At 42.0% G+C, this 27129-nt stretch overlaps 1 protein-coding gene across 1 annotated transcript in view; it reads right to left on the minus strand.

The window, feature by feature from the left end:
• The window catches only part of TNR (tenascin R), a 406540-nt gene that overhangs the window by 18881 nt on the left and 360530 nt on the right, over positions 1 to 27129 (minus strand). The window contains exons 10-18 of the mRNA XM_036117323.2: positions 22930 to 23019; positions 21584 to 21847; positions 20714 to 20983; positions 19493 to 19612; positions 18428 to 18574; positions 15754 to 15873; positions 12744 to 12887; positions 11909 to 12039; positions 10868 to 11000 (exon numbers count right to left, since the gene is read on the minus strand). Coding sequence (XP_035973216.1) covers positions 10868 to 11000; positions 11909 to 12039; positions 12744 to 12887; positions 15754 to 15873; positions 18428 to 18574; positions 19493 to 19612; positions 20714 to 20983; positions 21584 to 21847; positions 22930 to 23019 — 1419 coding nt within the window. The remainder of the gene's footprint in view (positions 1 to 10867; positions 11001 to 11908; positions 12040 to 12743; positions 12888 to 15753; positions 15874 to 18427; positions 18575 to 19492; positions 19613 to 20713; positions 20984 to 21583; positions 21848 to 22929; positions 23020 to 27129) is intronic.

The following is a 27129-nucleotide window of genomic DNA, read 5'->3' on the forward strand; positions in this document are numbered from 1 at the left end:
GGTGGATAAGGGAGAGCCTCAGGGAGGTAAGGGGGGACTAGATCATTCCATTTAAGGAGTTGAACCTTCTCAGGCAGGCTACAGAATGAAGAGATAATTGATGGACTTTAAGCTCAGTTTTTATAAAGATTATTCTTCCTGTGGGGTGGAGAATGAATTAGATGGGGGTAAGATTAGAGGTAAGTAAGACCCCATTCAGTTGGGAATCTGGGAGGAGAGGTGACAAAAGCTTTTAAGAATGTAATAGGAGTAGAGAATCAACTGAACAATAGACAATTTGGATGCCTTTATTTGAAGCATTTCTGAGGAAGGTCCTCAAGCTCTGCAGACCACCTGCCTTCTACCCACCATGGGCAAATGCAATAAACTTCTGAATCTTCCTTTCAAAGATCAGCTGAAGGCACCTTGATAGAGAAATGTTCTGACATAATTTGCCTTATTTCTTGGATTCACTTATATCAGGAGACTCAGTTCCATGGCAGATTAGTTGATCTTAGACTGGCAGCTGTTAGCCTGGCCCCTTCCTGGGGCTCTTGGCAAGGAGAGGGCTGGGTCATGGTAATACCTCCTGCCTGGTCTTTTCCTGCCATTCTAACCCTAATTGCATCCATTATCCATTTTTTAATGAGTGATTTTTTTTTTTATAATGTAGATGTGATCCTATCTCATCTTATCTCTCCCTTGCCAAAAACCCTCCAATGGCTTCTTCAATGCAATGGCTGCAATCGCAATGACTTCTTGCAATTAGAAGAAAATGCAAAATCCTTACTTTGGCCTACAAAGCCCTGCATGCTCTGGCAATGCCTTGTATTTCCCACCCTCTCTGGCTGGCTTTTTTCTAATCTGCTGAACATGTCAATTTTATTCCTTCTTTGGGGTATAGTAATTACTCCTACTATGCCTGGAATGCTCTTCTTTGTGTGATTCACTCTCATTATTCAAGTCCTGGCTCAAATGTCTCAGCTCGAAGGGAGGCCTTTCCTGACCATCCTAGTTGAGGCCAGAGTCTGTGATAAGGGAAGAAAGTGACAATCAGAAAATGCTTCTTCCCATACGAAATGTCCTAGAAGTTAGCTCTTCACATATGTCCCTATTCCATTACTGTTTATTTTTTTATAATATTATCACTATTTGACATCACCGTATTTCCTTCCTTTGTCTATTCCCAACTGGCTTATCCCCTTGAATATAAGTTTCAGGAAAGTAGGCATCTGGCTCATCTTGTTCATCACTTTACCCTCAGAACTTAGAACAGTGTTTGACCCATGGTAGATGCTCAGTCAATATTTGTTAAATGTACCATACCATATGAGCACTATATCCATCCCTATGATTATGAAAAGGGAAATTAAAGTTAGATTTTCTGAAAACATTTGGGACAATACAATTAAAAATTGGCCAGATCAAATGCTGTATATAGTGACATATAAGGTCCTTCTATAACATTTACAATGCTAACTTACAACCTATGGCAGATGGTTTGATGTTTGATGAAATTTACTGCCCTCTATCCTATAGAGTGATCACATATCCCTGTCCTACTGAATAGTATAAACAATTATATGTAAATAAATTTAAAAACTTAGATAAAATAGACCATTTCCTTGAAAATCACCATCTACCAAAAGTCACCCAAGATGAATGGATACCCTGAATAATATCATAACAATTAAAGAAATTGGATCTGTAGTTAGGACCTTTAGAAAAAGAACCTTCAGGCCCAGATGGTTTCATTATTAATTCTAGAAAACATTTAAAAAAGGAACATCACCAATTTTATACAATCTCTTCCAGAAAATGGAAGAGGAGGGAACATTTCCAACTCATTCAATAAGGCCAGCATTACCCTGATACAAAAACCAGACAAAAACAGTACAAAAAGAGAGAGAGTAGGTTAGAAAAAAGTTTTGAAGTTCCGTTTTTGCTTCTCCCCATATTGTCATGGACTAATCATTACCTACCTCTTCACATGTACTTTGTTCTTCTCTAATGCACCCATAATAGACATAACAGGTGATAATGCCAAAGGAACATGAACCCACAGGCCAGAATATCTATCATTAAAGAGTAAGACTACCGAGAAAGAAAGACCACAGGCAGTGTGACACCCATCACCTGATGAAGAATTATTAGAATAGAGGGTCCAGGTTTAAGTTAAGCATGATATGTCACTTTTTTAAAGAAGTAAGGAAGGATAATAACAATATGAAAAAAGAACAAAAATTATGAATAATTAGTAGAATTATTAGGCCTGAACAATATAATAGTTGAAGGTAAGAACACAATGGATGGGATGAATGGGGGATTTAGATTCAGCTGAACACAAATAAATGAATTAGATAATCAGATTGAGGAACTTTCTAAAAAGATTAAAAGTAAAGATAAAGAAAAGAAAACATAAAGACAAAGTTAAGAGATTTGGAGGAGAGAATATACATTCCAACATCTAGCTAAAGAAGTCCTAAAAGGGGGAAATAAAAACAGAAAGAAATGTTTAAAGAAATAATGAAGATAAATGTCTCAGAATTAAAGATAAAACACCTCAGATTTAAAGGGCTTTCAGAGTGTCAGACTAAAGATAAGAAGAAAAACAAACCCCAAGACATATAGTGAAGTGGAAGACTGTAAAAAAGAAAGAAAAACGTTCTAAAAGCTTCTAGAAAGAGCAGACCGCCTCCAGAGGGAACAAGGACCAGACTGACCTCAGACTTCTCAGTGGCAACACTGCATATCAAAAGACAATGGAATACTTTAAAATATGAAGGAAACAAATATTTGAACCTGGCATTTTATACCTCTGATCACATTGCAGTTCAAATGTGAGGGTATGATTAAAAAATGCTCTAGGCATATGAGATTTCATGAGGATTTGCCTTATAAAATCCTTTATGGAAAATCTGGAGTAAGCACACGATTCAGAAGAGTGACAAATGCTAAAGTTCTGAAAAGTAAGGGTGATTAAATACTTGAGTAAAATGTCTTATTTTTGCCTTAAATAAAAGACTATCATAAAAGAAGAGAAAAAAAAAAGGAAGCCTATATATAGCAACACAGAGCCCAAATCTAAACAGGGTTTATTTGGGGGAAGGTGAAAGGAGGGAATAAGGAGGAAGAGGGGTTTGAGAACATGCTCAATACCTGGATTGCTGCAGGGAAGATCTATTGATCTATTTAAGAAATCAATAGGGACACAGAAACATGAATATGGGTCTTAAGCTGGTTCTTTGAAAATATTAATATTAATAAGACTGATTATAAAATAAAGAGAGAAGCTGACAAAAATAAAATGAAAAAAGGAAAAGAACTCCAGATATAGGAGAGATTAAAAATAAAATCTCTTGAAGAATTTTATGCTATTAAAATTTAAGACTAAGGTGAAATTAATAAATTCCTAGAAGGTTATAAAGCATCACAACTGGTGCAAGATGAAGACGAGATCTTGGCTAGATAAGGTAGAAGTACTAGTCAAACATCTCATGTTCCTAAAACAAACAAAGAGAAACAACCAAAACAACAACAAAATATCCCCAGATGGCTTTAGTGATGAGTTCTGCTGCAAGTTATTCCAAAAAGAGTATAAAAAAGCATGAACACTGCTCAGATTTTTCTTTTAAATGAAGCTAGTGAAACATGGATTTCAAAACTCAGTAATGGAGGTATATACAAGAAAAAATGTATAGGTCAATTTCATTTATGATTGTAGATGTAAACAGGCTAAACAAAATTTTAGCTAATCAAACCCAGCAGTGCACTAAAAAAAGTCACATTCAGGTGAGGTTTCTCCTAGGAATGTAAAGAAATGTATCAAAAAATCTATCAATGTACTTCATCTCATTATTAAGATAAAGGATAAACATCATATAATTAACTCAACTGATGCAGAAAAAAGCCACTGGATAACATTTAGCAACAAAGTTTATCACAAAAACTCTTAGCTTCAAATAGAAGAAAATTCTGTGACTTAAATGTTTTAAACTTCAAATCTAAGCAAATATTATCCTGGTTTACATAAGATTAGCCAATTATATATATTTTTTCATTTTAGAAAAGCTTAAATAGCTGTTTTTTCCCCACCAAAAGGAGGTCTAAAAATGAAGACCTAGCAAAAAGTATACGACATGAAGCTGCAACTAAGCATTCCCTTTTAGAATGGGAATGAGTCAAGGTTACCTAGTACCACTGTTCAGCTGAACATAGTTCTTGAGGTCCCAGCTAATATGACAAGGAAAGAAAAATAAATAAATCAGAGGCATAAGGGTTAGAAATATATAGATAAAACCATCATTATTTGTAAATGATATAAAACATTTACATAAAAATATTAACAGAAATAATAGATAATTAGAATTAATAAAAGAGCTCAGCAAGATTGCTGGGTATAGGATCAATATACAAAAATCCATAGTATTTTCCCATATCAGCAATAACAAACTAGAAATAATTTTTAAAGTTTGATACAAGTCACCAAGCAATAAGAAATTATAAAATGTTTAGAAATTATCCAAGAACATAATGTTATAGAGAAATACTTAAAGTCCTATGAAACAACACAAAGATGATTTGAATGAAGATACACTGTATATTTATAGAAGGGATGACTTAGTATTCTAAAGATGTCAGTTCTCCCCAAATTACTTTATACATTTATTGCAATTCCAGTCTAAATTCAAGTTGAGATTTCTTTTGGGGAACTTGATAAACTTGTTCTGAGATGCCTATGGAAAAATGAAGGTCACCAAAGAGCTAAGTTGAATTCGAAAAAGAAAAGTGAGGTAAAACAATTCCTTGTTTTACCAGTTATGGAGAGATTAATGTTAAGATATTAAGTAATAGATATGAAAACATAATATAGTGTTGGCAAAAGAACAGATAAATAGACTATGGACTACAATATGGAGTTCAGAGTTCGGAGATAGATTCATGTACATACGGGAACTTAATATACAGTAAAGCACCACAAATCAATAGAGAATGGATGGATTATTTAGTTAATGATGTTGAGGAAATTGGCTCACCATACAAAGAAAAAGAAAACTGCATCCTAACTTAATACCATATACAAAATTAAGACTAAATATTAAAAAAATCTAGAAAGCTAATAAAAGTACGTATAGAAGATATCTTTGTGTCCCACATGTAGGGAAAGACATAAAGACTTCAAAAGCTCAAATAATGATAGTTAATACTTATTTAGCACAGGAACTCTGATAGAAAGATAAACTATATGAACAGACATTTTACAGAAAAAGCTTTTCAGCTAATAAGCATAGATGAGCTAACAAGCATAGATGAGATGTTTAAACTCAAACTTGTATTATTTAAAGAAATTCATCTAGAAAATGAAATATCAATTATGCCTATTAGAGTGTCAAAAGCTACAAAGCTGGATCATATCAAGTCATTAGGAATGATGCATGACATTAGGAAACAGGAGCTTTCCTGCACTGTTGTAGGGAGTGTAGACTAAAATAGCCATCCCAAAGAGCAATACTCCATTAAACCATGTAAACACATACCCGTGACCCAGTCATTCTTCTTCTGGGTATATATATCCCAAAGGTATTGCCTCACTGATTCATAAGTGGACACATACAAGGTATTCTCTGCAGCACCATTTGTGGTGTGGGAGGTTGGGGAATATCTGATGTTCATCTTGGGAGAATGGAAAGATAAAATGTGATGGGTGAACAGCATGCAGTATTTTGCAACAGTTGGAAGCAAAAGACTAGATGCACATATGACATGGATGGATCTTAAAAACAGTGCTGAGTAGAAAATAGGAGAACAAAGGATGAGTTATGTAATCCAATACCATTTACATACATTTAAAATATTTCTACTCAAAACTTTTACAAGAACACATTTTTCAAAAACACATATAAACGAGGGCACAAATTCAACACCTCAGAATGGTTGAATGTAGAAGGCGGAAGAAGAGATGAGGGTAGGAGGAAATAAATGAATAAGTACAGAGAGGGACCTTGTTGGAGATTTGACATTGGTGATGTGAGATAAACTGAGCAGTATGGTTAATTCAGACATCTCCTCTGGACTTGGATGGGAATGGTTTGTTCAAATGGGGTGCTTAGTGCCCTGCCTCCTTCCACACAATCAGGTGTCAAAGAAAGGAGAAGGTGGACTTCTCCTTTAGGGGGTTTGCTTATTTCAACGAAGCTAGTATGCTAACTGTTTCTAAGTAGTGGAGCAGAGAGAAGCCTGTTGATTCCTTACTTTGGTGAGGGGGCAAGTGTGGTGTATATAAGAGTAGAAAGCAGTGGACAGTGGTCATTGGACTTCCCAACTTGATAATTAGGTGGATTTGCATGACCCACTATCTATTGTCTCAGGACCCAGGATTTGCCAAGCTTTATTAATTTTTACAGCTTCAAAAACTGAAGCTTGTGTTAGAGTAGACTCCCAGAGTTTTTGTGAAAAGCCCCAGAGAGCAGCTCAGCCTGGATGTGGGATAGGACCGGAGCAAAGGCAATAAAGAAAACTTCTCATTAGTCATCTCTGGGCACCTCCACAAATGATTGTCTTCGCTTAACCTCAAGGTCAAGACAACCTATTTTATAGTGTTCACTGTCTCTGAGGACAAGCTTTAGTGAGCGTCTTGTTTGCTTCTTATAGTATTAAAAGAGACAATGAAACCTGCCTCTCAGAAGATCATTTCACCAAGTCTCTGTTGCTCTATGGGGAATATTTGTTTCCTCATTTATATTCATGTCTCTGAAAGACAAGTAGACCTTGAATGAAATTTCAGGCGACAGTAAATTATAAATAATGTATCCATATTTTTTCTCTTCCATACTACTTGTATTTAATTCCCCCCAGAGTCTTGTGCAAACACCAGAGACAAGAGGACAGGAAGCTATTAACATGATGGAAAGAATGAAATGTGTTTATGCTATATGGCAGGAAGGCAATAAGGGTAGATATCTTGATCAAAGAAAGTTTTTGGGGTTTTGTGGGAGCAAGTTCTTTTCTTTTAGTTCTCTCTTTCTTTCTCTTTTATTTTTAAAAACATCACAACTCTTTTCCAGACCATTAAGTAGACATCTGCTTGAAATGAGTCTCTTATTTTGGCCCACCCAAGGCAAGATGAGGGTTTGTCAGTGGATGGAGGCCGCTTAGGGGCCCAGCTCTAGGCTCTTTTGTTCCATAAGACAAGGCATAAAAAATGCTTAGAATGATCAGCTGAGATCAGCCCATCCTAAGAATAGGATGCTGCTAAGTGGAAAGCTCAGGTACTGTCAATGAAGTCGGAAAGGATGCTGGTTACTAGAATGAAATTAGCCTCTAAATCCATCAGCCTTGATTTGCCGTCACATAGGATGGTCTGGTGTTTTTCAGACCTCTTGCTCAGCAGGAATAATTCATGGGGTTTAGACTGGCAGCACTCCAATCTTTCAAGTAAGTGAAAAGATTCTCTGCTCTTCATTTTTTGTTTCCTTCTTCTTCTCCTTTCCCCTTCCCCCTTCTTCTTCTTTTTTCCCCTTCCTCTTCCTCCTCCTCTTCCTCCTCCTCCTCCTCCTCCTCCTCCTCCTCCTCCTTCTTCTTCTTCTTCTTCTTCTTCCTCTTCTTCTTCTTTCTTCTTCTTCCCCTTCTCCTCCTCCTCCTTCTTTTCCCTCTTCTCCTTCTCCCTTTCTTCTTTTTAGGCAAACAGGGGCCCACAGATGGAGCGTGCAGGGTGAACTATGTGGCTCCCATGTGTGTGTGTCATGGGGGGCTGTCAGTGAGGGTCTTGTTAGAGAGGAAGGGAAAGGATGAGCTGAGATATGCTGAAGGTCAGGGGAGGCAGAGTCAGGCTCAAGGCACAGCCACTGTGACCACTCTTCCCAGAGGAAGCCTAATCTTGAGGGATCTTTAGGAGATCTACGGGGATGACAGGAGAGTCCTGGTATGAGTAACACCTGCCCTGTACACTGGAGGCCCTTCTCCTGGTCTCTTCCTCAAGGCATCTGGCTCAAGCCACACATCAGGCAAACCCCAGTCTTTCCCTTCTTGATAACATCCTGATCCCCACATTTAGGAAGCTGGTCTCTTGTATTCTCTTCCTCCTTCATAAAATTTGTTTTTGGCAGGGGAGTTGAAGGGCAGGTGGTAGAAAAGGTGGGGGAGGGGCATGGCAGAGGCAGTGGACTCACTAATGTTGACACTTGTAAGCTTAGTGTAATTTATTCAGGGAAATTTGCATTTAGGGTGCTAGAAAGAACCTGAAATTAGAAGGACTTTGGGCATCATACTCTGTAGAAATTACCTCTTTGCCTGTCCCATCCCTGTGATGGATGTTGAAAATCTCCTTCTATAGCTTTGTTTCACCAGAAACCCCTCTTCCATGCTCTACAGCTGGGATTTAACTATTCTATTCAACCAACATTTTGAACGTTATGTCTGCTATCTGTCAGGCTTTGGGCAAGGTACTTTTATATGCCTTACTTCTGTCCACAAACTTTTCATTCTGTAACCAGTCATTTCAGGGGGACCAGCAGGGTGTGGTATGCATCAGTGACTTAAATTTAAATTTGAGCTTTACAGTAAAACTCTGCAAAGGCTTCCAAACATGGACACATCTTTGCCACGTACCACAATAGTAGTGGCAAGTCCTTCTCTGGTACCTCAAACTGTAGATAGAGCGGCTCAGTCAGTAACTACACTCGTTATACAGGAATGTGGGTTCTTCAGTTTTCTCCTTTTTGAGTTGGTGTTGGTCATGCCCCATGTCAATAAAACAATAAGAATAAAATAAACATATAAAAACAATGAAACAAAGAAACAAACACCTAAATACACCCTGATGGTCCCTCTGCACTGTTCACCAAACAAAGCCACTACCCTGGCCTCCTCTACAGATTTCCATGAATTCTAACCTTCAGCTTATTGGATCTTTCTGAGGCTCCAGCCAGGTTTGAGATCCCAATCCCAGACCCATACTATTACACACCCCTGGGGCAGCTTCATGTAAGAGAGGCCAGTGGTGGGCACAGAAGCTGGTATACTTTTATAGCCCAGGTAGATCTGGAGCAAGGCACAGCTGCCAGGTATTACAGAAACCTCAGGCATATTATCATACTACTCACACCCACTAGTTGTGGCATTACTAGGATGGGAATTGAAAGCTCATACTACACTGAGCAAGCATTGAAACCCATGCATTTTGGGGATGAAATGATTAGTTTAGACCTAATAAATATGCAAATTGGGAGCTCTGTTTATGTTTCTGTCATCTGTGTCCTTTCTATGGGGAAGAAATTCTTAATTCAGTGAAAAGCTCCAATCCATGGGTCTTTGGGTGGTGGCTTGAAAAAGAGGACCATGGAAGACCCTTTAACCTGTGAATATGCAGGGAAGGGCTTGAACAAGAGAGGTTAGCACCTTGATACTGAGATAAGCCACTCTGTGAAAGAGCTTGGAGGGTGAGCATAATTGACTTCAGTCCCCAAAAGGGATCAAGTGTCCTTCAAGTTCTATTTGGTAAAGACCCATCTTAGATTCATGTTTGGTTATGTGACCAAGGCTTAGTTTTGTTTTTTAAATAAAAAATTGTTTTTCTGATTAATTTGCTCATTCTAGACACTTTGTAAGATATTGAAAATATAAAAAAGGAGGGAAAAGAGGACTCATTCATAATCTCACTACCCTAAAGAACCACTGGTAACATTTTGGTGTATTTGATCCAGTGTCCTGCTTTGTCATTTAGAACAAGTCTACAGGGAGAGGCACCTAGGTAGGGATGGGGGATCTTCTGTCACCTCCCTCATGATGGGGGGTGGGCTTTGGGGCATGGGCAGGATTCCTGTCATCCTGGTACTCTGAGATGGCAGGCAGGCATACATCTAGGGATAAGGGAAATCCTCACACTTGCCGCACACATGTGCATAGCCACACCCCCAGAACTTTGAACTGGGCAGTTCCACAATACAGACTGTAGAGAGGGGCCCTGGGAAGTGACAAAAAGGATTGTTAACAGGCACAGTCCCCACAACCAGATTAACTGGAGTCAAATCTTAGTTCTCTTATGTAAGAGCTGTGGGGTCTTGGGTGAGTTGTCTCACCTCTGTGTGGCTCAATTTCCTCATCTGTAAATAGGGATAATAGAACATACTTCATAGGCTGTCATGTGATTGAATTAAGTAGTACATGTAATGCAGTCAGAACAGTGCCTGTTATTAGTTTATTTCATCTTAGACAAATTAGGACACCCTTATCCCTTATGGACATTTCAGGTAATTTCTGCTGATACTTAATTGGAGGAATGCAGGAGGAGCAGCTGGATTTAGTAGTAGAAGACCTTGGTTGTAGTTTGACCCAGCCACTTACTAGCCATGGAAGTCATTTGATTTCCATGCACTCTGTTTCATCATCTGTGAAATGGGGATAATAAGGCCCTCCTCACCAGTTGTTATAGGGACTTAGTTGAGACCATAGGAATGCAAAAGTGCTTTGTGTATGGAAAAGAACCCTAGATTTAATACAGAGGGTTAACTCTTGGTACTTTTATTAAGTGATTCTCTGATCACAGGCAGCAGAGGAAGGAAGGAAAGAGGGAAGGATGAACTTTGCTGGGAAAACACTTGCAGAAAATCTGAGCAGGAACCTGATGTCTTCACTTGGTGCATTTAGTGGGTCCAGGTGGACCAAGGATTTGTACTGCTGGTTCCTATGGTTGCCTTGGCAGGTAGAAGTTTCCTGGCAGGGCCTTGGAAGGGGGAGGGGGGGAGTGGAGGAAACCCTTATTTTCCTTCACAGGAAGAGGCAATTGATTTTCCTTGGGAGGTTCCTCCCTGATCAAGCCTCAGCAGAAGCTTCGGAAGAGGCAGAGGTCATGCAAGGAAGAAGAAGGCATCACAGGGGTGGTGTCTCTCACCTGTGGTGAAGGTGGCAGAGGTGAGGCTGCTCCGGGAAGTGTCCTGGGCTGCCTGCAGGAGCACTGTGTAGTCTGTGCTCTCAGACAGGCCTTCCAGTCGGATCCACGTGTCCTCTGCATCCACAATCAGCTCCTGTGGAACAATGGAGGAAGGCAGGTGGAAGGGAGTGACCAGCATGCAATTGAAAGGAGCTGGGAAGGGAAGCCCAGAGCCTGCGGCCAGCTAGGTCAGGATTGCCAAGGCCATTGTATGCTCTCCATTCCACAACAAGGAGAGAACCGAGCCAATAAGCAGAGAGGACAGCTCCTGTGTGAGATTTAGGCAGCTCCTACCTCACAGATGCACATTGGCATAAAGGTAGGCATGTGAATGATCAAATCCAGTGGTTTTCTGACTGTATGAGATTCCTCAGGACCCAGGGAGGCAGAATCCTAGGCCTCCATCCTCCATATCTAACAGACTAGCTCTGCTTAAATCTATTGTGTATATTTGGCTTCTGAATATGATTTCACTTTAAAAAATAAGATTTCATTGTGAATAGAAGTTTGACAACCAGTGCTCTAGAAGTACTGTTTCAACTGATCATCTAACACAGAAATTTGTCATCTCTTTACTGCAGGCTATATAGATGCGGCCTTTATAATGCTTATCAAGAGGCATAAAAGACTGTTGAATTTGGTATCCTGCTCATGTTTGCTTGGCCCTCCTAGCGAAATTTTTTTTGAAAACCATGTACTTATATAGGCTTGGAAGTTTCCAATGTGCCTTTCATCATCATACTGAAAGCTCCACCACAACCAAGTGCAGCTGTAGAGGTAGACACCCCCATTATCTAGAGCGGAAACTAAGGCTCAGAGAGGTTTCGTGTCTTGCTTCAACTTGTAAAGAGAGTAATAGCGAAGCCAGGACTAGCACCAAAGTCTCTGGCTTGCAGACTCAGGTTCTTTCCTCAACAGCATGTATGTATCCATCACGGCAAACCCAGTTTGCTCCCTTTGGATAGCTTGATAGGAAAAATCTCCTTTACAGAAAAATCTTACCTTGCGGCTTCCATCAGTGGATTTGTAGGTTAAGATGTAGTTTTCAATTTCTGCTCTGGGAGGCTGCCAGGAGATCAGGGCACTTTGTCTGGTGACTTCACTGGCTGTCAGGTTTGCTGGAGGGTCCAGGACTACAAAGAGGAGAAAATGCCAGGAGTGTCTGCCTCTCCAGCTCCCCTCTGTTGGATTGCATTCCAGGCACATTATCTCTCTGCCCACCTATGTGGTCTCTGGGTCTCTGGGCAGCTTACACGCTGGCCCTAGTTCTAGCTTGAACAGGAGCAGAAAGGGTGCTCCTGGGTCAGAAGATAATCAGTCAGTGTCATTCCTGCAGCTATTCCCCCTTTCCCTCACCTGGGCCTCTGGGCCTAGGTGTGACATCTTCCAATCTGACCTATGTCCGAAATCATGACCTTGTTAAATCTGCATGTCTGTGAGTTCACTCTTGAGCTTATATCATTCCCACATCTATATCTCTGTCTACTCTTCTGACCATGATTGTACTCAGCAACTGTCTCCCAAATATCAAGGCCTGTAATATGCATCAGATTTTTCTAGGCCAGATGCATGTCTAGTACTGGCCTCTTTGGTCCTGGTTCTACTGCTGTCAGCCAGACCCAGGATGAGAGCAGGAAACAGACAGGTGTCTGTGGCCCGAGAGCTGCAGCTCACTTTCACTGGCATTTGGGCAGCAGTCAACTGAAATACAAACAGCTCATAGCTGCACTGTCCAAAGCCTATAGACTATCATCTAGTGCACCACATGGAGACTGGTAATTTTCAGATCCACAAAAGCATCTAGAGATGCTGGATGTGTAGCCAACCATGTACTCACGGGTAGAGAAGTTGGTGCTGATGGTGCCACTGGCGAGAGGCCCACTGGTGGCATACATATTAATAGTATAGTGGGTGCTAGGAAGCAGGCCAACGAGCTGGAACTCCTCACTGCCACCATCAACCAGGATGGTCTCTCCAGCAACTGAAATCAGATGAACATGGATAAAAATTGAATAAGGCTATTTAACCTAGGAAAGCCTTACCGAATCCAAAGGCATTTCATAAAGATTCAGTATTAGAGAGTTTTGGAAAGAATCTCTTAAAGGTTATTTAACTTAGCATTGTATTCCACAAGAGCATCCCCTCTCATTTTGCATCTTAATTGAGAAAAATAGTCCTTATTTGGAGGCCAAATTGTCTTTTCCATGACTTCCACTCAGGCCACTGGGGTTACAAAGAATAAGCTGAATCCTCTGTCTACATGGCTCCTTCCTTCCCGCCATACCTCCTAATCAAGTCCTCTCTCCTCTAGGCTGAGAAAATGTATCCCCAACCACCATTACATGTATGTGGCAATTCTAAAAGTATTGATTGTTTGCACCCATGGGCAGAGCTTTGCGTTTATTTCTACTGCATTTTGCCTTGTCGATTAAGTTTTGGACCACCGTTTCCGTTTATTGAAATATATTTGAATTTGGATTTTATGGACCACAGTTTAAAATTTTTTTTATTTAAGTACAGTTGACACACAATGTTGCATTAGCTTCAGGTATATAACATAGTGATTCAGCTTCTCCATATATTATGCTATGCTCACCACAAGCACAGCTACCATCTCTCCCCGTACAATTACAATATCGTTGACTTACACAGTTTTGTTTTATATTCAAATGTGTTACGCATGTCTTCTCTGTATTCATTTAGCTGTCAGTAAAACTGTTTATTAGAGCAGGGCCACACCCTTTATGTGTCTTTAGAATACTTCTGAGTCATTCAGCATTTAAAAAGTTTACTGGGCACTTCCCCAAACAAGGTAGGGTCTAAAGTTTCAAGTTTCTTGTGGTCTAAAGGCATAGAAGGGATGCAAACAAGTAAAAATTCAAACCAGCTCTTTGAAAGAGCAAACATAATGACTCTATCTTTTTTTTTTTTTAGATTTTATTTATTTATTCATAACAGACAGAGAGAGAGAGAGAGAGAGGGAGAAGCAGCCTCCCCACTGAGCAGGGAGCCCGATGCAGGACTCGATCCCAGGATCCTGGGATCATGACCTGAGCTGAAGGCAGACGCTTAACCGACTGAGCCACCCAGGCGCCCGACTCTATCTTTTGAATACCTTCATTTGCAACATCCTGCCAGCCATCACTGTTTGGCCATATCAAACCATGGCAGTTGCTCAAAGTCCTCATGTTCTCTTGTATCTCTACAAATGCACTCAGGCTGCTCTTTGTCTTAGAATTCCCTTTCTTCTAGTCTCCTTCTCTAACTTTATCTAGGATCTGCTTTCTTTCTTCCCCTCAACACCCTCGTCCCCAATGAGTGATCTATCAGATGTGGCCCAAGCTGTTTTGTGATTGCCTATGTCATGACACTGCTCACATTGGGTTGTAACAATGTACTGGTCTCAGCATCACCAGAAGTGAGTTCTGTGAAGAGAAGCACCCATGTTTTGTCTGAATCCTTACAGCCTTGTTGAGTGTATGGCTCGTGGGAAGACATCAAAATATTTGTTGAATGAATGGAAGTTAATTGCTATGATGGAGCCATGTACTTTGTACCTGTGAGCAGGTGGGTCTGACTACCTTAGGGGAATACTGGAAGCTTTGACAGTGGACATGGTGTTGAAACTAAGACTTAGAGGATGGGTTTGTCTAGGCAGACAAATGGGGAGAGAATTTCCAGGTAGAGGAAACAACATGTGCAAATGAGTGGTGGTTTGGGAAGGCATGGTGAGAGTTAAGAAATGCAGGCCCATGACATGCAAGGAGGGGTGGCAGGAGTTGAAATGGATTGTGCATGCACATAGATGGGTTATGATGTATCCATAGTCATGGTATTCATTCCTTGAGGAGAGCTATTCAATCAGCTAAATTCTGTGTTACTCCAAATATGATCCATCATGTATTTTTCCATCTAAGTGATAAGTAGGATTTTCTGATGCCTTGCTGAAATCCAAGTGTGCTAGCAGATTTGCCAATTAAAAAAAGATATAAAATGGCTTTGGTAAAACTTATTCTTAGTGAACCTGTGCTGGTATCTTTTTCCAATTTATTTAATAGTCTGTTTTGGTTTTTATTTTCCCAAGCTTTAACAATCAGTTTACTTTGCAGCTTACAATATTGGCTTTCTCCGTCATTTTTGAAAATTAAGACATCTGCTTATCTCTTGTCTTCTGATATCTCTGTTCTCTGGATTCCTGAATATAACCCACAATAATTCTGTGATCACATGTATAATTTAGACAAGGAAATAACTTTCCTAGGCCTAGATACTTGAATTACTCAACATTATTTTGCTTTGGGCTTCTTTATTCAACTTTAAATAGCGTAAGGTGAAAAAGCATGGTAAGAAGACATTGAAATTCAAGATTTAATGTTGGCTCAACCTTTTGTGTTGGATATGGGCAGACAAGACTAAAGCAACAGGAGTTTGCTAGCTCTGGATCCTTTGTTACCATGTATTATTTGCTCCAAGCATGGTGCTTTAATGTTTTTCTTGCTCTATGAACATCTAGAGAAGTGTGCTTTCTTCCCTATAGCATTTGGGGGCAAGTCTTAGCTCAATTTTGAATTTTATCTTCCAAGTGCTATTTCTCTGTTTTTATATTTGCTTTTGTTTATGTGCCCTTCTTGTACCTTTCAGATTCAGCTTTCTGAATTCCTATAGCTGATGTAGTTTGCAGAGTTTAGGGACATCTTGAGAGCTTTACAGTGAAGGTAAAGCAGGAAAATTTCTAAGCTGTCCCTCAAATTGATAAAACATCCTTTTAAAAAAACTTTCATAATAGTCTTCAGCGCCTGTCCCCACCATTTCCCCCTGCCTGATGCATAGACCTGTAAGACGTTCACCTGCAAAGTGTGTGAGAATAATGACATAGTTCTCCACTTCACCCACTGGGGCCTTCCACTGCAGCAGGGCTTCTGTTGGAGTGATGTTGGTAGCAGTCAGATCCACAGGGTTGTCCATAGCTGAAACAGAGCCAGAGAATATCAGGTAAAGGTAGGAGATACTGAAGGATGGAAGTGCAGTGAACTATCTCTTATAGTTTCATCCGTCATGCATGTCTGCTGCTGTGCCATACAAAAGAATGAAGTGAGTGGAGACCTCTTTCCTTCCTTCCCTTCTAATCTCATCCTCTTCTCCCTTTCCTCCTTCCTCACAAGTACCCAGTTCTCTCCTGATTGGCCCCAGATCTTCCTTTTAATTCATTCATTAACTTCTTATGTGCAGAGTACTGTCAGGTGCTACAGGGGATCCCAAGGTATGGCTGCTATGTTTTACACATTTAAACCTAGATGGAGAAACTAAGAACATAGAGGAATTGTTATATTTCTTTAGTTAATGAGATAATTTGCTTCCCAGGCTATTTGCACTTTCATAAATATAAGGAGCATGCCTTGTGGAATGATCTCTGTTAATGAACTTCAGAAAGTATGGTGGGAGTTCCATGAAGTCAAGGAGTAATCACAGCACCTAGAACCTACAAGGTACTAAATAAGTGCTTGTGGAATGACTGAATGGGACTCAGGTTGCCTCGAAAGCCACATATGATGAGTGAATTCTTGCTTTGCTACTCACAGGCTCCCTTTGTACTGAGTCCTGGGTATCCCTTTTGTGGCCTGGAGAGTCATGGGGATTCTTTCAGGCTAAAGGTCACTAGTGTCTGTTGGGGGGAACAGAGTTTGCTCATCATGGGACCAAGTTCCTATTCTTATTTACCCATGATCTATGCCTTTGTTTCTTACTATGCTTCCCTTCTATAAAGTTGGGATTTATTTTAGAAATGGATGCTATTACAATAGTTTAGGTATCAACTCAACCTAAGTGTCATGTAATTTACTCCTGGGGACCAAGAGGTGCTGTTGATCTGGCCCTGTTTTCTAACTTAAGGTTTCTATTGTTTACTTATGTTACTTATTTGGAAGCAACAACTGTGAAATATTTTTTTAAATTTTAATATCTGAATTTTATATGTAATCTGTGTCTTTAACAAATTCTTCAAATGCAACCATATGAAAAGAGACAAAGAAGAAAATCTTCGGAGACTAATTAGCTTGATCTCGCTGAGATTAACTATGAGACCCTGAAGGAGTGCTCATTTGCCAAAGTTGTAAAATCATAAATCTCACATTAAAACAACAACAAAAGAAGACATTTCTGTGGGCAATCTGTTTATTGGGAGTTGCCACAATAGCTCTGTCCGAACCTGAAGGAGGGTGGTTTGGGTTGGTACACTGCTGAATATCCGCTTTACAGATACTTGCTGCTTATGACCAAGAACTCAAGGAATGAGATGTTTTTGACCCAAGTTGCTGCTTTCTTTTACCTTAGGGGATAGGAGGCTCTTGAAATCCATCTTACAGTTCTCAAAGAGAAAAAGTCTAATTTTTTTACCATGAATTTCTAAGACTTTCAGGAAGGTGAGAGGGGGCTTCTTTTGATTCATTGGGCATCACTTTGGGTCAATATTTCTTGATTCCTTAATGGTCACAGATAATTTGATGGAAAGGAAAGATTGGACCAAAAACATGGCTGGATTATGTGTAGTTACAGACCTGGAAGGAGACTAGGGAAGATAAGAATATCCTGTGGTGTTTTTTAGAAGAATAATTTTTTAGGTTCTGAAATGTTCTGAAGGCATGTTTCTTTGGCCATTACTTTACAGATGTTTCTGGGCCTGTGAGAGCATCTACAAAAGTGGTGAGGAATTCGAAGTTACCTTTTCCTCATTCAGGAAATGCCATTCTCTGAGGAAATTAAGCAGCCTCAAGAAATTCCGGTGTTCTCCTAACAAAGCAAGCTGGATATTTCCCATGTGCTATGGGAATGATAGCTTAACTGGGAGGTTAGGTCTGGGGTCAGAAAACTTTGGCTGTCCCCTCTGGTGCCTTCTATAACAAGTCTTTCCTAGTTCTGCATGGTGGGCTGACTCAGGGACCAGAGCAAGAGGAGAAATAGAGCTGCTGCAGGAGCCCTGTCCCCAGGCCCATCCAAGGCGCTCATTTTCCAAAGGAAGGCCTCCACCTTTTGAGCTTAAAGCAATAACAAATGCAGCCACTTGGTGGCTTCTGGCCAGGATGAAGAATTTCAGGAACCCAAGGGTTTTTACTGGAATAATAACCCTTTCCTTCTCTGAGGTAAAATTTACTTGACTGAGTCTTTTAAAAAATTAGATGAGATGATTCAGATGTCTGTTCTGGAATTCACTTCCATAATGTGTCTTTGAAAGGTCACTTTTCCTATTGAAAATTCCATGAAAATTTCTGACCTAAACCAATAAGACTCTTAGAAGAGGGTTACTCTCTAAACTCCCAGTATTAGAGGGCAATACCAGAGGGGAGAGAAATCACAAATTGCTTTGCATGATACAGTGAGTCAGAGGAGCACCCAGGAATGGAGCTTCTGAGCTCAGAATCTGTGTCCTCTGTATTAGCCAGAACAACTCCACTGTTTGCCTCTTCTGTCTGTTGCAGGTCCTCAACCAGAGTCCTGACTTGGCTCATGACAGGAGGACATGCCTACCTGTCTGAATGAGGGTACAGATGCGCTCACTCTCCTCCCTGCCCCGCACACTGTTGAGACTGATTTCATATTCGGTGGCTGGATATAGCTTGGTGATGGTGAATTCTGTCACTGTGTTGGGCACCACTGAGCTGTCCAGCCGTCCCACTAAGGAAGAGAAGAAGCCACTGTTAAAGTTCAGCAGATCCTTCATCAACACAGCTCATGGTATAATCTACATAGAAGCTTCTGGCAGTACTTTGTCATGAAACATAGATGGGTGCAAGGCCCAGCACTCAGTGGGGAAGGAAAAATGGTTCATAGACTGGGAATGTTGGAGCCTGAAGAGACCTTGCATGCTGGTCCCACCCCCTCATTTTATAGGTTCCTTGGATCATAGAAAAAAAGGTGGCTAGGTGGTTTTCTAACACACTGGTCTTCTTAAGGCAGTCGAGAGGTCATGGCTACAAAGAGTGGTCCATGCAGCCCAGAGACAGGGTAGTCTGGAAAACTATGCCACTACCTCCCTGGAAGTGGGCATGCCCTCTACTTTGTTAATAATGTGGCATGCACCAACAGGAACTGGCAGGAAGCAGGGGATGTCTGGGCCAACTTTTTCTGACTTATAACTTGGCTGGAGTGGCAGAAATAGGACCACCATCACTGTGGTTCCCTCTAAGGCTTCATCTGGTCCAGCTGAGTCTTTAGACATCCCCCAGGATTCTAGTCTTGGGCTTCACTCTCTCAAAAAAGTGAATGTGACCCTGGCTTTTGGCAGAATTCTTTAGAGTTCTTCGTTACTTACTACACTGCCTAGATAAGGTGACCAGTTATCATGGTTCACTCTGCTGATGGAAGGCTTGCTTTCTGGGTGAATACAGTTAAGCCTTTTGTGAGAGGGGTTGGCGAGTTAAGGGTTTCTTTGCTGCTCCTCCTGAACCCACTCTTATTGTGATGGAACATGTTACAGAGAGGAGGAGAATGCAGGTGAGGGGTGATATCCTCTGGGATATGTAGTTCTCCCATAGCAATCTTCACCTAGCTCCAAATCCCATCCATTTGTGAGAAATCAAATAACTTTATTACCTTGTGTTGGCCGATAGGATACTCGGTAGTAATCAAAAGATGCAACAGGAGGGCTCCAGGAGACCATAACTGAGTCCTTGGTCACATTGCTAATTGTGATGTCTTTGGGGGGATCAATTCCTATAAGGACCCAGGTAGTTGTGGGAAAAAGACAGAAAGCACCGTGTGAAAAAGCAATTCTTATCCTTGGTTTCATGTGGACCAAGAGCTAATAGTGTTGCAGAGGCAGACAAGATCTTTATACTAGAGCATCCTTAAAGCCGTGCTCAGGCCAAAGTTTCACATGAAACCTCAGAGTTATTGGCTAAAACCATGTTCATGGGGAATATTTTAACAACATGAAGTCACGTTGGCAAGCTCTGTGCTGTGCAACAACTATTACCTGTGTGTGAATGCCAACTGGGAACCTTCCTTTAAGTTCATATGTTTTGCTTTGAACTGGGAGTAACATGGCCGTTTTCTCTGGAACAACTTCTCTTGGACAAACCCAACTGTTTCTCTTATTTTTTTTAGCAGCCACCTACGGTTCAATTTAGAAAAACTGCCTATTGAGTCTAGAGGGATTTCAGAGCACAAGTCCAGAACAAATCCACTTTCCTAAATTACATTTCATCTGTACTGGATAGTTCATTTTTTTGACTACTGGGGGATCCCAGGGTTGAAACCAACTAGTGCTTAATCCACTTGTCCAGTTTGTAAGTTCTTGTTAGTCTGTAGGAAACCAGAGAAATACACATGTCCTCACCCACATGCACACTTATATCTGGGATTGTATTTGAGAATAATGAGACAAGAATGATCCAGTTCATCTTAGGGTGCCTGGGTTTTCTAAACAACATGCAAATCAACCCCATTTTCTGAGTCTCAGGTTCGCACATGGTTGCATGCTGGTCCCATATAATTTTGAGGAAGCATCATTTGTATGAGTGACCTTACTGAGCAGTCAAGAGATTGGGTTTCCTCTTGGAGGCTAGCTCTCTTCAGGCTGGTAGTGTCAGAACCTCTGGACCAATGCATTCAAACCCTGGCCTCCTCAAGACATTGAGTCCATCCTACCTTCCAAAAGGAAGTTTCCCATCTTATACATTTTGTGCAACCCTCTCTAGCCAAGTGAGGCAGTCCCCTACTCCTTGGGGATTTCTCTTTGTAAATTTCATTGACTTGTTAGAGACCTCTGTAGGAACTCTCTTCACCACCTGCTGTCAAGTCCTCCAGCCTCACCTGTGGTGATGGAGCCCACGATGGGCTCAGAGGTCACCGTGCCGTGGACTGCTACCAGGTTCACAATGTACTCAGTGGCCGGCTGCAGACCCATCAGGACAGTATGCCTCTTGGTAGCATCCAGGGAGACCTCTGTCATCTCTTCTTCTTCATCCCGAGGGCTGTAGTTCAGAATGAGTCTGTCTGCTGGAGGGGATGGGTCACTCCAGGTTATGTTTACGCTGGAGGAGGTCACATGAGAAAAGTGCAAATGGGAGATGGGGCGGAAGCCTGCAAAGCAGAGGAGATGATGGTTCTGAAACATATGTGAGGTGTGGGACCCTGGGCTAGAAGAGCCAACTGACTGAAACAATCTGTTTTCCTTGTAAACTAGGACTACACCTTCACTTGCTGACTCACAGCTTCCACCTTCTCACTCTCCAGTCCTGTCTACTCTCTTTTCTCTAGGCCACATACTGAAAAATGAATGCCCTCAGCAGGGTAAAACCTCTGTGAGTTATTCATAATACTCACCCAGGATTTAAAATCTTTATCCTGGGAGAAATTTAACATGATTGCATGGATCCTCTGAATGCCCACTGATTTAGTGCAGGCAGGGGAAGATGAACAGAATCAACCCTTTGTCCAGGCTGTAGAAAACCAGATACAAATTTTCTGGCATGTAAGTAGCCTTGCTCATCTCTCCTCCTTATTTCCAACCATTCCATCTTGATATATTTATTAATTTCTCCTCTCTCTCTTCTTTCTCTACCCACATTCCTCCTTCTCTAAACAAAATGGGGTATTCAAAGAGTGGGTTGCCTAGATGACCTTCTTGTACTAAGATCCATTAATCCCTGAACCCATCTGGGATTTCTGCTATCCTGGTACCTGTGAAGGCATCCACAGTGGACTCGAAGCTTTGCTGCCGACCCCTCTCAGCAGTGATTGAAATGATGTACTCTGCTCCGGGCTCTAGATCTGTCAGTGTGTATGAGGTCCTGTCCTTGGGCACAGTGACTTCTGAGGCGATCCCGGAGGAAGGGGTAAAGGTAATTCGGTAGTGATCAATGGGGCCGCTGGCCTTGGTCCAGATGAGGGAGATGGAAGTTTCCGAGGAGGCTGTCACCATAAGGTCTCGGGGACTGTCAAGTTCTGTGGATCAACATAAGTGGCCTATTTTACACAAGTTCCATAGATCGGCCAGTATTTATTGGAGTTGGACCTCCCTGTGGATTTCTAAGCTCTCAACAGGCCTGCTGACCACGATGATTAGCTTGTCATTGCTGACAATTATCTCACATTTTTTTAAGCACCTTCCCCTTGAAAGATGGCCAAAGGCTTGGTATATAGATGGACAATTTGCATAAAGGCATTAGTAGGTCCAACACCACTAGAATACATCCACCTCTGGGACAAAGCTGGCTGCTGATTGTCAAGCTCTCTATACTCATTTTTCTTCCAGCCTTTTCCAGCAAGCCAACCAGGGTAAAATAGGAGCCACCATTAAGTAGGGATATGCCATCTCTGGCAACAGTAGCTATCCCTGTTCCTGAGGCCATTTTGACTGACCTGGCCATGGGTGTACAAGTTTGAGAACTCCTGGGGACCCATGTCCTTGTGGTTCTCTAGAGAGGTTGTCTATACTAGAACAAGCCTTGGGACAGGGATTGGTTCAAAATCCCCAGCTCAGTCCAGGCTGCCTGTACCTAAGGTACTAGAGTGACTTTGAAATTTACTCAGAATTTGGAAGCAAATCTGCTGAATCCAGAATAACAAGGGTCTCAGGTGGACTTTTCCATTGTCCTTAGATTTAATGGGTTGTTTCCAAATCTAAACCTTTATCCTTGTGGCCTTTCTGAGGGCTTCTGTCATGCATGGTGAGGGACATCACATTCTGCCTGTTCTGGGGTGGTCTAGAAAGAAATAGGACCTGTTATGACACTAACCAATTTGGAATTTTCCACCTCTGTGGGCAGGCAGCCCTTCAGACCATGGGAGATGTGCATAGATCTGTGGGGAAGAGAGGGAGACTATCCTGCATGTTGATGTCAGAGGTTAGGCACAGAGATCAGAGATCCGCAGGTAGACGTTGTTTCTAGGCTGATAACTGTCATCCAGGGACCTGTTCATTAAGGGGCACTGCCTTCTGACCAAGCCTTGCCAGGACAAGCCCCCATGGCTTCTTAAGGCTACAGAGTATCCTGGTCTTCTTCTGCACCAATCCTCCTACTCACCAGTCCTGGCATTCATGGTGGCTGGTACACTTTGCTGTGAGTTCATGACAGCAGATATTCCAACTCCATACTCAGTGCCAGGCACCAGATCTGTCAGTAGATGCAGAAACAAACATTATTCCATGTGTGTGTCAGTGGTGGGGAAGGCAGAAAGGAGGGAAGCAAATGAGCTTAGATTCCTGTTCTTATCTTATGTTTAGTCCTTCCTGAATCTCCTCCTAATTTTACCTAGTACCAAATCCCAGTTTCACCACTTAGGAAATCCATACCAAGTCAACAGGATGAATTGCTCAGTGCAGAGCTTCCTTCTTGCTGCTGACCTTGGGAAGGCAGTGAGGCTGCCCTTGTCGGTGACTTTCAGAAATGTGCTCTCCTGTGGAAGGTCTCCCCGTGTTACTTAAAGTCTCAGGTTGGCTACAACTGGTGAAGGGAGTCCTTGTATAAGCTGTGAATTGAAGGATTGTGTGGACATGGGCCTTTAAAGCATTTCTTGAACATTGTGTGTGAATATCAACTGCACCTTTTAAGGGACTGAAACCATATGGGGACTCCAGGATCCCTTCTAGGGAGCAACACTGGATGGACTTTCTGAGCACAGGCTATCAGGCCTTTAATGTAGGGGCAGGCAGAAGCCCTGTGGCTGTGGGCTCCCCACCAAGGTTGGTAATTCAGATCCCAGGGTATCTGAAGTAATGGATTCAATCTTAGGATGACCTCTGGGGGACTGCGGCAGATGGAAAAGATGCAAAAACTGTCCAACTAAAAGATATAAGATTCTTTGGGGAAATCCTTTGGGGGTTTAATGCAAAGAATCACTGGGAGCCTCCCAGGATATCTGTAATTATTGGGGCTGTTTCCCTACCCTCTCCCACATTCATTTTCAGACTAACTGGCTTGACCAGCATATTAATTTCCTATTGCTGCTGTAACAAATTACCACAATTTAGTGGCTTAAAACAACATAAGTCTATTATTGTGCAGTTCAGCATTCAGCAGGTCTGAAGTCTAAATGGTTCAGCAGGGTCACAGCCTCTGGATGCTCTGGGGGAGAAATCATTTCTTAGCCTTTCCCAGCCTCTAGAGGCTTCCTGCATCCCTTGGCTTGTGGTTCCTTAATCCATCTTCAAAGCCAAAGCATAGCATTTTCAAGCCTGTTTATCTCTCCAGCCTCTGTGTTCGTTGCCCCACCTTCTACTCTGAGTGATCTTCCTGTATCCATCTTCTTTTTTTTTTTTTTTTTTTTAAGATTTTATTTGTCAGACACAGAGAGAGAGACAGAGAGAGCACAAGCCGGGGGAGCGACAGGCAGAGGGAGAAGCAGGATCCCCACTGAGTAAGAAGCCCAATGCAGGACTCAATCCCAAGACTTTGGGATCATGACCTGAGCCGAAGGCAGACACTTAACGACTGAGCCCTTCTTCTTACATTGGCTCCACCTGGATAACTTAATCACATCTACAAATTCCTTTTTGCCGTGTAAGATGACAGAGTCACGTGTTCCTGGGATTAGAACGTGGACATCTTTGGAGACCATTATTCTAGCATCAAACAAGCATCAAATTTGCCCTTGTTTACTAGAAGTGGGACTATAGAAAAATACAAGATCAAATCATTACCTTTGGGGTCCCGCATGATGAGTCTGAGTGCTTCTGGTAGGCATTTATGGGAGGGGGGCTCTGTGTGGGCCCACAAGAGCCCTGGCTTGATGATCATGCTATTCTGCATTTATATAACATATGTTCTTTTCAAAATACCTGAATGTGCTTTGACCCTCACCACAACCTGAGGAAGGTGGGATGGGGAGTCTTTTCTCCATCTGCATTAGTTTCTTGTGGCTGCCATGACAAATGATGACAACAGTGTGGCTTAAAACAACAGAAATTTATTCTCTCCCAGTTCTAGAGTCTAGAGGGCCCAAATCAGGTGTTGGTGGGCAGGGATCCTTCCAGAGGCTCTAAGGGGGAGCATCTTTCCTTTCCTCTTCCAGCTTCTGGTGGTCGCCGGCCATCCTGGGCTTCCCTCACTTATAGCTGCATCACTCCAGGCTCTGCCTCTGTTGTCTCATGGTGTCTTAGTCAGCTCAGGCTGCTGCCACCAATGGCCACAGACTGGGTGGCTTAAGCCACATTTATTTCCCACAGTTCTGGAGACTGAGAAGTCCAAGATCAAGGCACCAACAGATTTGACATCGGGTGAGACCTCACTTCCTGGTTCATAGATGGCTATCTTCTTGCTGTATTCCCACACAGTGGAAAGAACAAGAGAACTCTCTGGGGTCTCTCTTTTATAAGGGCACCAATCCCATTCATGAGGGTTGCTTGCTCATGACTTAATCATCTTCCAAAGACCTTATCAGCTAATATCACATTGGGAATGAGGTTTCCAACATATGAATTTTGGGGTGACACAAACATTCAGTCTGTAACCTATGGCATTCTCCTTGTGTGTCTGTGTCTTCTCCCCATCTTATGAAGACACTGGTCACATTGCATTTAGGGCCTACCTTAATCTGTTTTGACCTCTTTTTAATTTGATTTCATCTGTAAAGACCCTGTTTCCAAATAAGGTCACATTCACAGGTTCCAGTTGGACATGAATTTTGGGGGGGGCACTATTCAAACCAGTACACCATCATATTATAAAAAGAAACTCAGGCAAAGGTTCAGGGCTTTTAGGGGGAATGGAATGTTCCACCCTGCCCCCAATGTCATCGCTTCCCCTGAGCAGCTGTGACTTCTCCTGGATCCCTGAGGTAATAGGAATGATTTTGACAGGAAATGCATCAAGCAAACTTTCCTTAACAAATGGCTTTTTATATTTTAAAGATTTATCTATTTATTTTAGAGAGAGAGTGTGTGTGGGGAGGGGCAGAGGGAGAGGGAGAGAGAGCATCTTAAGCAGACTCCCCGCTGAGCACAGAGTCTGACGTGGGGCTCAATCTCAGAACCCTGACCTTGAGATCACGACCTGAGCTGAAACCAAGAGTCGGATGCTTGACTGACTGCACCCCCCCACCTCATGCCCCACAAATGGCTTGGTTTGATGAAGGGGAATGCTGCATGGTAGCCAGAGTGTTCTGTACCCCCCTCCTCAGTATAGCTACAGTCGATGCAATAAATCCCCCCATGCTTGAGTATGGCAGAATCACTAGGCCTTACTGACCAGACTCCCTTGAAGGAGTGCATTAGAACCAAGAACCAGCCCTCTTTTCTCTTTCTCAAACCAGCTCCATCCACTTCTCAACCCTTCTTTCTTTCTCTAAAATGTCAACACCAGTGGAGGTCAAGTTTGAAGTTTGACAGACTTTGAGGTCTGCCGTGCTTACGTTAACATTCAGGCTCAGCCACTTTCTACTGGTGTTAACTTTGATACTTGATATCTTTGAGCTTCAGTTTCTGTAGAATGGGAAGAGCAATGGTGTGTATCTCGGAGGGTCATCATGAGGATGAAATGAAGTACAGTGCCTGACCAGTCCTGATAGTAGCCAGTATCATTATTATCTTGCTCAGAGGACTATTCCAAGATCTTGAGTCCTTTTTTGTGTGCCCCAGGCAGGTCCAAGCTGGTCCTCGGCACACCTGTCATCAGTTTGCTGAGGCTTACCCTGTTGGCTCTGATGAAACCAGTGATTCAGGGAGTCTGCCTGTCAGTGAGGAGCCGGCCCCCTGGCTGGGTGGAGTACCTGTCACTAGATTGAGTGGGTGATTGTAATGCCCCCAGAGCCATTCCAAGCACACATTTATCTCTGTCAATATGTTCGGCGAGCCCCAGGTACATCCTTGGTTGGAGAAATTAGATTACCTTTGGGACATAAACTACTTTTTTTAGGCATCTGATTGAAACCTTCAATTGCCTGTAATGAAGTAGAAATTCTCTGACGTAGATGAAGGGTGACAGATCGAGGGAGTAAGACAGAAATTATATGTTGCCAAACGGATCTAACATGTAATGTTTTCATCTGGGTTTCTTATTTATGAAGCTTAAATGAAATGTTCAATAATTTACAATGGTATCATCTTTTCCCAGAAAACGGCAGAGCAGAATTTAAAGTACTCTCGTCCCAGGCTTTCTGTCTAGGGGATGGGAAAGTGGGACTCGTTTATGGGTTCCTGCCTGCTACTTCCCTTTGATTTTCTGTAGCTTTCTTCCTGTGCTACAAGTGAATTGTTGTTCTTTGCTAGTAGGTAAAATACAGTTCTG

The sequence above is a fragment of the Halichoerus grypus genome, chromosome 7, assembly GCF_964656455.1.
Source record: "Halichoerus grypus chromosome 7, mHalGry1.hap1.1, whole genome shotgun sequence".
Lineage (NCBI taxonomy): Eukaryota > Metazoa > Chordata > Mammalia > Carnivora > Phocidae > Halichoerus > Halichoerus grypus.